The following is a 12,072-nucleotide window of genomic DNA, read 5'->3' as shown; positions in this document are numbered from 1 at the left end:
CAAATTGCAAAACTAAGACCTGAAAATTACATCAGCCTTCCAACTTTGCGTATGACCGCGTACGATATCAAGAAACGGCATTTTATTACTGTCCATCCATTTAAATGGTGAAAGGCTGCAGGGGGATTAAAAATGAGAGATTTGACATAACGCGGTCAACAAAATGCATGCGTAATACGTACAAAGAACTTAAAAACAGGGATCTTAAGAGATAAGACAATGGACAATGAATTAGTATACACACCCTCAATAATAATAACAAAATCATCCTGTAGAGAGAATAGACGTAGCAAAGTCAACTACATATAACAGGGATCTTAAGGTATAAGCAATTGACTAAAATTAAGTATACAACCACAATTATATAACAAAACTGGTTTTAACTTTTTATTTTTAATTTTTCCTTTTAATATCTGCGAAGAAATGTGTATAATACAATATTTTAGATTTAATCAATTTAAATCATATAACATCCAACTTATTAACGCCTATCCATTTTAAAATCCAAAGATTATATCTGATTATATTTCTAGATTAAGAATGGTATTTGTAATTTAAAGTTAATCTTTTTATTTTTTGTATATTCTTGTTATAATAAACAAATACATATATTATTACTTGGATGTTGCACGAGATTTTCATGTGCTCTGAGAAAGTGATACTTACAGCTGGCTATAATAACAATACTCCCATCCATTCTCTTTACCACATTACCTACCCCTTACTGGATGAACGAACAGACCAAAAAATGAGGTCAAACAGGCATAAAACAAATATCGTGATTTGGGTAAAAATATTATAAATCAAAATCATTTTATACAAAAGAGAAAAAAAAACTTTAACATACCCCATATTTTTGGAGAAAATAATTCTTTCTTTCTGATAGTTGAAAAAAAATTTCACATGATTAAACGCTTTTCTAAAGTCAAATTGACAATTATATCTTTGTTTATTAAGAGATATAAGTTTTCCGGAATTTTAATGTAGGGAGTAGATTTGAAATCTGCATCAAATTTTAAGGATTTTTTTTATAAAATTCGTTTTTTGTAAAATTCTTTATCTAAAAGCGAAAATACATTTTAAGTTAATTAATTTTGACCAATAGGATAGGTGGATTTTAAACTACCTGCGCTGTAATTGGTTGAATGATGTACGAAATCCAATCAGAGCGCAGATTTTTTAAATCCACCAATCACAGATGCCAAAATTAATTAACTTAATTTGTATTTCCGCTTTTAGATAAAGAATTATACAAAAAAACGAATTTTATAAAAAATCCTTAAAATTTGATGCAGATTTCAAATCTACTCCCTACATTACAATTCCGGAAAACTTATATCTCTTATTGTTTATAGATTAAAGAGTTATAAAGTTCAAATCAAATTAATTCAAGAAGTCGACTTTGTCAGTCAAAGAACCTAGTAGGCCCTACCCCTTTCCAATTGAAAACCATTTAAAAACCATTTTAAAAGCAGGGCAGTAGTTTTTATGTTTTTTTTACTTAAGGTCACGTTAGCTTAGAATATATAGTGTAGCTCCTTAAGGTTTGAGGTAACGCAAAACAACTTTCCATTACCCATATTTCATTCATATATTTTTTTAAGATAAGGGAGGGGATAGGTTCTGTGCCCACATTGTACTTTGAGGAAAAGCCCCAAAAAAGTAAATCAATTCAGACAAAAAATATTAGTTGATTTTTTTATTGACATCGTCAATTAATCACAAAAATCAAAGCTTTTTTTGTAGAAAGTCTCATAAATTTTAAATTGCGAGACAGACTTTTTTAGATGGGCGTACAGCAAAGAGTAGATACAAAGTAAATAAGCTAAAAAATAAAAAATACCTGGGTTTTGTCTGGATGAAGTAACACCGCTAATTTTCTAGAAAAAAAATAATTGTAAAGAATAGATTTATCACTCCAGATAATCAGTGAACAGAATCTCAGTTCTGCACCACAAGCCTCTCACGACTAAAGTTCCCATGTCTATACAGACATATTTATATGAAAATCTGAGAAAATATTTTTAGAAGAATTTTGAATTTTTTTTTGGAGATTTTAAATTTTTTAGGAAAATTTTAGAATTTTTATTAATTACTAAAAGAAAGCATAATAAACTCAGGGGAAAAAAGGACTATTTCGGAGAAATAAATGAAAATTAAACCACATTTTAGCATAAAAATGAGTTTTTGTTTAAATGAGAATGATATTCCTATCCAATAATATATGTTAAACAACGAAAAAATTGGAAGATAAAATTGAATGCTGTAGAAGCTTCCCTGAAATTTACATGTGATGGTAATTCTAAAATTTCTAGATTTTATATTTTAACTTTTTTTTTCATTTTTACACTTCGAGACATTCTTTTTATTTATTTCTGTGTTTTTATAATTAGCAATACACAAAACTTTTTCCAGTTTGGCTTCGAAACAGATTAATTAAATGGATTAGAGCCAGTTCTCAGCCATACTAATATGCCATGCATAGCATATAGTATTACAGACAATTTTCCACAAATAATCAAAAATAATAATACCATTTTTATTAGGCCGGGCCTTCGGGTCCGTGGGGCTAACAAAAACGGATTTAATCTTAATATTTTTCATTTTAATATCCACGGAAAGCTGTTTATAATACGATGCGATTAATAACTATTCTATGTATTTCTGTCCACTTTTCCTTAATAGAGACACAAATGAAGGAACCAGTATTATCAATAAAATCTTGAGAAGCTAAACTATTATTCTGTTTGATCTTCTGTCTATTTGTCTTTCTGTACATATTTAACCTGTTTGTCTGTCCATTTTCTACAAACTATTTTTTCTCGTAGGTTTTTTATTGGCAATTTTTTAATATTTTGATAATTTATTTAATATTTTCAAGCAAGAATTATTTTCATTATGTGGTGTTTTTTTTTCTTCAGAATAATTGTTCTTAACTGTAGAGAAAAGTTTGTCTATTACTTTAACAGAAAGTTTGACTTATTGGTCTCTCATCTATTTAAAAAAATATAAAGCCACCTTCTTATTAAAAATATAAAAATTTTCTAGGTACCTATGTAAAGCTTCAATGAAATAAAGAACTCAACCGGCTTAGCAAGCTACAGACAAAAAAAAAACCTTACTACTTTCTATAATAGACTACCGGCTACGCCTCTAGATTCTAGGGGCGTTTTTCTGAAAAGGGTAGTGGTACCCTACTCCAAAATAGTACAAAAAAACAAATATACAAATAAATAAACAAACAGACAAACATCCTGTTACTTTACTGTATGATCTATATAAGGATTGATACAAAGAAAGATAAACACCTGTAGGCTCTGTTTACATCTTCACATTTAGCTCCTCTTAATACTCCCAGCTGGATCCAAGGATCTTTACTTTCTGATAGTCTGATCATGATACTTAACTAGACAGATAGATAGATAATATTCCCAGCTGGATCCAAGGATCTTTACTTTCTGATAGTCTGATCATGATACTTAACTAGACAGATAGATAGATAATATTCCCAGCTGGATCCAAGGATCTTTACTTTCTGATAGTCTGATCATGATACTTAACTAGATAGATAGATAGATAATATTCCCAGCTGGATCCAATGATCTTTATATTCCGACAGTTGTATTATGATACCTTACTACATAGCTAGATAGATGAATAAATTGTATTTGATTCAAGTAAATTTTTCTTGCTTATTTTATCTTAGTAAAGGTTAGGTTAAGTGAAGGTTAGAAGGGCAACTAAAGTACACCGCCCCCAGATGGATTACCAATTATTTATCGCATATGGATGAGTCCATGATAACCAAGGTTAACTAAGGGAGGCCAAATATCTTCTTCTTTGTCCAAAAACCTGCGGTATTAGGTTATAAACACCAAGAAGACAATCAACTCTTTGTCTGGAGGTCACAACTGTGCATAGTAATGAGAAATAGCAGCAGTAGGAACAATTTTTAACATCTTTAGTTATGACGCAGTGATAAGCCCAGATTCGAACCTATCACATCCTCAACAATGACGTGAATAGATAGGGCCCTGTAGGGGCTGTCTAAAAATATGTTTTCTCAACTATTATATCTCAATATATTAATTGATAAATAGAATAAATTTTGGATGAAGTGTTTGATGAAAAAAATAAATGGCTTGATTATTGATCATAAAATGATGATTATATAAATAAATATGATTACTATGTAGATAAAGCAATAGATAGATCAATAGATTGTTCAATAGATAGATTAATAGATGTATTAAGAGATGAATTAATAGATAGATGGATGAATAGATGGACTGATAAATAGATGAACACAGGGTAAATAAATTGATTAAAAATATGTAAAACCTGTTCTTGAGAAGGTTGGGGTAACTGAATGGAAGAACTTCTTTCTCTACTCCTTCTTACTGTCCCAAGCTAATGGAATTGTTTTATAATTAGTCATTAAAAATATTATAGATACTAATTGTGAGTGAGGACATTTTTAATTTGTTCATTTTGTGTAAAACATCACCAAAATTTTAAAAATACGATTTAACATATGATAAAAGAAATAACGTACTAACTAGGCTTTTAGGTGAAACAAAAAAAATATATTCACCTGTCTTTTTTGTCTGTGTGCCAGCCCTTTGTTACTTTCTACATGCTTTACTATTTGGGAGAAAAATGCCTACAAAAAAAGAATTGATGATATAGTTAAAACAATAAAAAAAACACCAAATCTACTTAATAACGATCGACCATCCATTTTTTATTTTAGTTTTGAAGGAAAAAGATTTTTTCAAATTTTTGTTTGGGGGTGCTTGATCATTAGAGGGTAGGGGTATTCTACCTCAAAATAGTTAAAAAATCTTTCCAGAACCTCTGATAAGCTACTACTAAAAGAGTACTACATCGGTTTAGAGGTTAGCAAGATCCTTTGGTAAAGACAGAAAGGCCACAAAGATCCTGTTAAACTTTTATATGTTGAAATCTAAAACCAACAGTTTGAAAAGTATACCTGAAACATATCTGTAATGCCAGTGCTATTGGCAGCACTGGCGGAATAATATGGAAACATATCTGTAATACCAGTGCTATTAGCAGCACTGGTGGAATAATATGGAAACTATAACTGGAACATATATGTGATACCAGTACCATCAGCAGCACTGGTGGAATAATATTAAAACTCTACCTGAAACATATCTGCTATACCAGTACCATTAGCAGCACTGGTGGAATAATATGGAAACTATTCCTGAAACATATCAGTAATACCAGTGTCATTAACAGCACTAGTGAAATAATATGGAAACTATACCTGAAACGTATTTGTGATACCAGTACCATTAGCAGCACTGTTGAAATAATATGGAAACTATACCAGAAACATATCTGCTATACCAGTACCATTAGCAGCACTGGTGGAATAATATGGAAACTATTCCTGAAACATATCAGTAATACCAGTGTCATTAACAGCACTAGTGAAATAATATGGAAACTATACCTGAAACATATATGTAATACCAGTACCATTAGCAGCACTGGTGAAATAATATGGAAACTATACCTGAAACATATCTGTAATACCAGTACCATTAGCAGCACAGGTGGAATAATATGGAAACTATACCTGAAACATATCTGTAATACCAGTACCATTAGCAGCACTGGTGGAATAATATGGAAATCCATAAACTTCAGACCAAACCTGCACTTCTAAATCATCAACCTCGCGACTAAAATTAATATTTGGTAGATAAAAGCAGGGATCGGAAGCCGCGCGTAAGCCGCGTGTAAGCCTCAGTGAAATCTTCATGTTATCACTATAAAATTCAGCTGGATGTATAAAACTGCTCTTTAGCAGACAATCCTTAAAACTGAGGCTTATGCGCGGCTGAGGCGCGGCTTCCGAACCCTGGATAAAAGTTAGGTATAAAAATGGATTTAATATTACTTGGACCTTACACCAGATTATTATGTTTTCTAAGTGAAACTCGATGATGGTTAAAATAATGATTCCCATCTCCTCTCCCCTTACTAGATGAAACAACTGACCAATCCAATACGTGATGTTTTTGCTGATATTTTGATAAAAGATATATTTCTAAAACCAGATTTATTAGACCCGATTTCATAATTTTGTATTTTTATATTTGTGGAATATTATCTGTATTTCAATGTTATATTTACATGATGTTTTGGTATGACCGATAACCGGTTCTAATCCACTGGATATCAATTGGTTACGAATCCATACTGGAAAAGTAAGTCTACACTAACCTTGATGGATCAAGATCACATTTATTGGCAGCTAGGAAGAAAACAACGTTCTCAAATCCTTTTCCTTCATGGTACAGCTAAACGAAATAGGTAGATAGTTAGTTAAATAGATACATAATGGATATGTAATTTCTTGTATGTTAAAAAAGATTTTATGTCCTTTAAGAAAGTGATAGATCCAGCTGGCTAAAATAATGATACCCCCTTTACTCCATCCCGTCCAATTCAACTGGAATAAAGAACAATAAATGAGGTATATATTAGCAACCTAAAATGACAACAAATTTCCCTATGTCAAGATATTAATGTATTAAAGTATGTGCAGAAATATGCGTAGACTTTAAACTTTAAATTGCGCGGCTTGTGTTAATAGAAGAAATAAGTTTGCAAGAACCGCTACAAGTTCTAGTTTATGGAAATTTAAGAACTATTCATGTGCTACGCTTAGTTTAGGAGCTACGTGTTAAAATGTCCCAACTGACTTAAAACATGAAAATATTTAAAAGAAAATTAAATGAGGGACCGAAATAAAAAAATAATCTTCATGAAACATTTTCTGTAATTTATTCGCGATAGAATTAATGATTTTTTATCATAGCGTAGAACCAGTTCTTATATAGATAATAGAAAAGCTTCACATAAAAAAAATAATCAACTAAATTACCTCTGATCTTATTTCATTAATCAAGTTATTCAGATAATCAAATGAGTCCCGTCGTCCTACGTCTTAAATATATAAAAATTAGTTAAGTATTTAGATAGACATATAGGTAGATATATAAATAGATCAAAGGAATCCTTAAGTCTTAAAAAGTAAAGAAATAGATAGAAGGATTGAAGAAATAAAATTTTGATAGATTTAATATCAAGTTTATAATCATAAAAGTCCCGTAGGTAAGGGGATAAAGTCACTCAAAAATCATCTACGAGACGTCATAAAAATGACTCTCGTATAAAAAGATAGATATTTATAGAGAGATGGATAATCAAAAAAGTCCCATTTTCCAACGCCTTGAAATATAAGGATAGATAGAAAAAATAATGATTGAAGATAATTAAAATTCTAGATAGATGATCAAGTTTTACAGATAATCTAATTAGTCCAAAGTCTTAAAATATAATTGTAGTAGGATGGATAGATATATAGATAGATAATCATAAAATATAAGGATAGAATAATAGGGTAGGACAAACAAAGAACAACACTTTTAGAGTGTCAGAACAGACTAGTTTTAACTTAATAATTTTTCATTTAAAAATATCTATAATACACTGTGATAAATAACTAATAAAGTCTAAACAAAATTGTAAATAAATTACATGCTTATATTTTTAGAACTTGATTATATAGTTGGACCGCTTTTTATATTATACCCAACCCAAGTATTATTGGAATCAGCGTGTAAAGTTTGAAATTGATAGGATAATTGGACGTAAGGACGGGCGTGTGGATGTACAGACCCTAATTATAGAAAAGCTTCACATTTAAAAACCACAAGATCTTACCCATTACAAATAATATTCCATGGGCATCTCTGTAAAACTCATTCCTTACTTCTAAACAAACAAGGATGACAACATCCATAAAAGCGAACCACTGAAACGGTAGGACAAACGGACATTAACATTTGTATAGTATCTGAACTGAAAAATCGGAACATAAATGTATAAATGTCGAATCAAAATTGTAGGTAAATTTGTTGAAAAACTGCTTAAAAACAGGATAATGTTTATGGACATACTTACATTTTTGGACTTTATTATAGAGTTGCTTCGCTTATAATATTGTTCTTGGTTGTCCCAGGAATCAATATACCAAAAATCAGATCAAACGGATAATTAAAGCACTTGAAAATTTGTTGTTAAAAAAGTAGAAAAATCAACATGTTTAAAATGGACGTACGGACATTCTGGTAATGATTATAGAGTTGCTACGCTTTCTAAATCGTACCCAACTACTACAAGAATCATCATGCAAAGTTTGAAATCGATAGGACAATTCTAACATGCCTAAATTAACGAATAAAAGCTATCTATCTCGGACGGACGGACGGACCTACCCTAATTATAGAAAAGCTTCGCTTTTAAAAATGTATCATCAACCATAAAAATAAATTATGCTATAATACATCTTTTTGGGCTGATTTTGAAGAAGTGTTTTTTGCATCTATGGGCTTTCTAACCCTTTTTGGCCCATATGTAATTTGAGAAAATAATCGATATAATAACACCAGATTTTCACGTACCCTAGTAAAGTGATACTTGCAGTTGGCTAAAATAACGATACCCCCTATCCCCCTCCTTTTCCCCAATATACCATCCTACTTGATGAACGATTTGACCAATTGATGAGGTCCATATTCGCAAGCAAAATGTACGACAAATTTTTCCCTGCCAATATATACACGTATATCTTATATCCATTGGAAAAATATAAAAATATCAAAAGAAAAACCATAATAAGACGACATTTTAAAATGTTGTGTTTACCTTTAAATAGGTTCTGTCCGCTTGTATCAAATATATGAACGCTAACCTAACAATGAATTAGTATCAAATAAACAAAGGGGTTATTTTGTATATCAGAATTGTCGGATCTACTGACGTTCACGGTAAAATATTGCTGGTAAAATAGGTCTTTTTCGCGCATTTCTCTGCACTGCGAGATAATTATGCATTATTGATTTATGACCATTCCAGATTAGCTGTAGGCCTTCTTATGCCGCTTAAAACAGTTTGCGGGCATGATCTGTACGTTAAGCCGTTTGGCAGCTAGCAGCCTTTACAATTCATAGATTTTTGGAAATATTGCTTACCTGCAATATTTTACCGTGAACTGCAGTAGATCCGAATTGTCTTATCCCTTTAGATCCCTAGGTTAATATTGACAAGATTGTCCTTGTTAGCAGTAACTTTACCTTTTGTATGATTACATGTTACAGGGAGGGGACATTGGAATGGAAATTACACTGGTACCCAAAGTTTTATAAACAACTCATCTAATTCCTTTGCTCATAAACTTTGGGTATTTCTTTTAAATTGAGATTGGTTGGTTATAAACTAATAATGTCAAGTAATTTTAATATTGTAGTTTTATCAGAGATCTAAAGGGATAAGAAAATGGCCAATAAAATGTACATTCCCAATAATGATACACAAAAATCCACCTTCCGTAGATTACAAACAGTAGTTGAATTAATTTGGACACTAAACTTAATAAACCAACCAATCAAATTCAATAAAAGTCACCAACAAACAAGAAACGTTATTACAAACCTTTGGGGACTAGTATAACTAACCGCCCATTGTCCCCTCCCTAATATAAATACCCTAATATAAATTTATCGGCCATTGTCTTATCCATTGAAGTTCCTGGTATTTATACTTTAATAGTTATTTCTCGCATCGTATTATAAACGGCTTTCCGCGGATATAGAAAGTACAATTATGAGATTAAAACCAGTTTTTTACCCCCGAGGTGCCGGTTCCTATCCACCGGATTCGAATGAATAAGAGAAAATACATTATTGCAATCTTCTCTTTAAATACAAATATGGTCACATTTTACCTGTTTTTTGTCGACATAAATTTTGGTAGCTCCATAGTCAATGCCAATGGTTGGGAGGTATTTATTGACAAATCTTTTCTCACAATATCTAGAAAGTTAGCTATACAAGTCACCACAACTATATTAAGATGTAAAGAAAAAATACTAATAATTTGTTTTAGGTTTTAGGTAGTCAGAGATCCTCCAGGTCTCTAGTAAACTTTGGAAATGCAAAATTTTGAATGTCCAGTGCATAACTGTTTTACCAATTATATAATAATAGCTAGAATTTAAAAAAAGATAGACGTTTGAAAAAAATACATTTTAATGTAGATGAAGAAAGTCCTTAAAAAAATCAGCATGTTACGTCAAAAAAAACGAGGGATTATCCATCTTTTTTTTTAGGATTATTTTCCCACTCCTCCCCTCCTCATCCCTCATTTTCATGACGTCATTGATGGACTCTCTTCGTCTTCCATTTTAATTAATTTGGGGTTTAGACCATATATCTGATTTAATAAGGCTCCAAGCAGAGGTTTCGTGTTTATAGTTCAAATACATTCTATGAACTAAAATAAATGGGATGTTTGTTAATCTGTTTTTTTGGCCGCTAAGATATCAAAAACAAATATGATGATCTTTTTATTATTTTCAGAAAATTTTTATTGTTTTATAGTTTAGTGGCATAAACAAAGTACCTGGATGGCTAAAAAATCACGAAACCTTTTAAAAACATCTTAAATTATAGAGTATCTTCGTTTCTATAAATTAATATTAATTGCAAAGTATTATAGACAACTTTTTTTGGAGCTAACAAAACTAGTTTGTATTTTATGATTTTATTTTTGTTATTAGTCGAAAATTGTCTATAATACGATGCTATACATGATTTTTCAATATGGCTGAAAATCGTTTTTAATCCACCGGATATTAATCGGTTTCAAAGTCATACTGAAAATGTATAAAAATGATTAACCTTTTGATAATACATGATTTTCCTGCTCCCTCATCTCCTACTATCATTATTCGAACTCGCAAAGGCCTACAAATAAACAAGGATGACAAATTTGATTATGAACGAAGCACACAATATTATTTTAAGTTATAAGGAAAAAAGCACAAATGACAAAGTGTGATTTTTAAAATTTCTAACAAACGAGAAAAAAAATAAAAACTTTAAATCAAACCCGATGGAGGTGTATTAAAGGCGAAAAAAATGTGTTTATTTGTGTCAAATGGGTATTTTTACCCCCCCCCCCCCTAGGTTTCTTTAACCCTCCACTCAAAAAAGGAAAAAGTTCCTGAAATGTTAAATAGATGCACAAACGGAGCAATTTATTAACACGCTCATTTATATAGGAGGTATTGCTTTTTTACATTGACCTTTTAATTTTGTCAGGGAGGTTGATACATCCCCCATCTGCATAGCCACAAACTTTACCGACATGCAGAGAGAAACAAACACTTTTTCTAAAAAAAAATCTGAAGCAAATGATATAATATTCAGATTGCAACACAACTGGAAAAGCTTTTAACTGATCTCATTTATAAGTCTATGAAAATATGGGCGGGTATAGACTATAAGATTTTGACCTTTCATCAAAACGGATGCCCGACAGTCGTTTTGACTTTTGTTTAGAACTGGAAACTGGCATTTCACCCATCTCTACCATTCACATCTGAAACAATGGATGTAGAATAAACATGGATATTATGACAGGGGGAAAAATTGTCGTTAATACAGGTTGGTAATATGGGCATCATATTGATTTGTTGTTCATTCAGTAGGAGGAAAGAGGATGGGGTAAAGGGGGGTGGAAGGGGTTAATCGTTATTTTAGCCAGCTACACTTTTCACTTTTTAAAGACATTGAATGTAGAATATATCCCAATTGAGATAAATTAAATACTCCTATATATATATATAACTGATTAGGAATCAATAAAGATACCCAAACTTTTTGATCCCGTTAACAAGATAATATGATTGAGCACTTTAGGTATCAGTGTTATTAACAGTCAAGCACTTCTACAGATCTTTGTCTGTAGTTGTAATTGAAACAAAAAATAAATAATTACACAGGCAGCACTTATAGATTTTAATAAACTGAAAAATAAGAAACTAAAACAAACTTTATATGAAAATTAATCTTATTTTCACTTTCCACTCCCAGCTGATTTTAAGGACACTCAATAATGTCCCAAAGTCCCAATTATACCTGTCTTACATAACAGTTAAAGTCAGGTAAGCTTGTAATTCGACTG

General features: G+C 31.1%; 1 protein-coding gene across 1 annotated transcript in view; it reads right to left on the bottom strand.

Annotated features, from left to right (window-relative positions):
• LOC145325804 (dnaJ homolog subfamily C member 27-like) overlaps nucleotides 1-11,490 on the bottom strand; it is a 31,226-nt gene extending 19,736 nt beyond the window's left edge. Inside the window, exons 1-12 of the mRNA XM_080168763.1 lie at nucleotides 11,402-11,490; nucleotides 10,785-10,850; nucleotides 9,830-9,917; nucleotides 8,752-8,797; nucleotides 7,768-7,818; nucleotides 6,926-6,987; nucleotides 6,262-6,338; nucleotides 5,612-5,717; nucleotides 4,595-4,663; nucleotides 4,342-4,410; nucleotides 3,309-3,406; nucleotides 1,844-1,880 (exon numbers count right to left, since the gene is read on the bottom strand). Of these exons, the coding sequence (XP_080024889.1) occupies nucleotides 1,844-1,880; nucleotides 3,309-3,406; nucleotides 4,342-4,410; nucleotides 4,595-4,663; nucleotides 5,612-5,717; nucleotides 6,262-6,338; nucleotides 6,926-6,987; nucleotides 7,768-7,818; nucleotides 8,752-8,797; nucleotides 9,830-9,917; nucleotides 10,785-10,850; nucleotides 11,402-11,481 (849 nt within the window). The 5' untranslated portion in view covers nucleotides 11,482-11,490. The remainder of the gene's footprint in view (nucleotides 1-1,843; nucleotides 1,881-3,308; nucleotides 3,407-4,341; nucleotides 4,411-4,594; nucleotides 4,664-5,611; nucleotides 5,718-6,261; nucleotides 6,339-6,925; nucleotides 6,988-7,767; nucleotides 7,819-8,751; nucleotides 8,798-9,829; nucleotides 9,918-10,784; nucleotides 10,851-11,401) is intronic.
• Nucleotides 11,491-12,072: the final 582 nt, after the last annotated feature.

This window comes from Acartia tonsa, chromosome 8 (assembly GCF_053477335.1).
Source record: "Acartia tonsa isolate MP-2025a chromosome 8, ASM5347733v1, whole genome shotgun sequence".
NCBI lineage: Eukaryota > Metazoa > Arthropoda > Copepoda > Calanoida > Acartiidae > Acartia > Acartia tonsa.
Note: the sequence above shows the minus strand (reverse complement) of the source record. Positions and strands in the feature narration are given on the sequence as shown.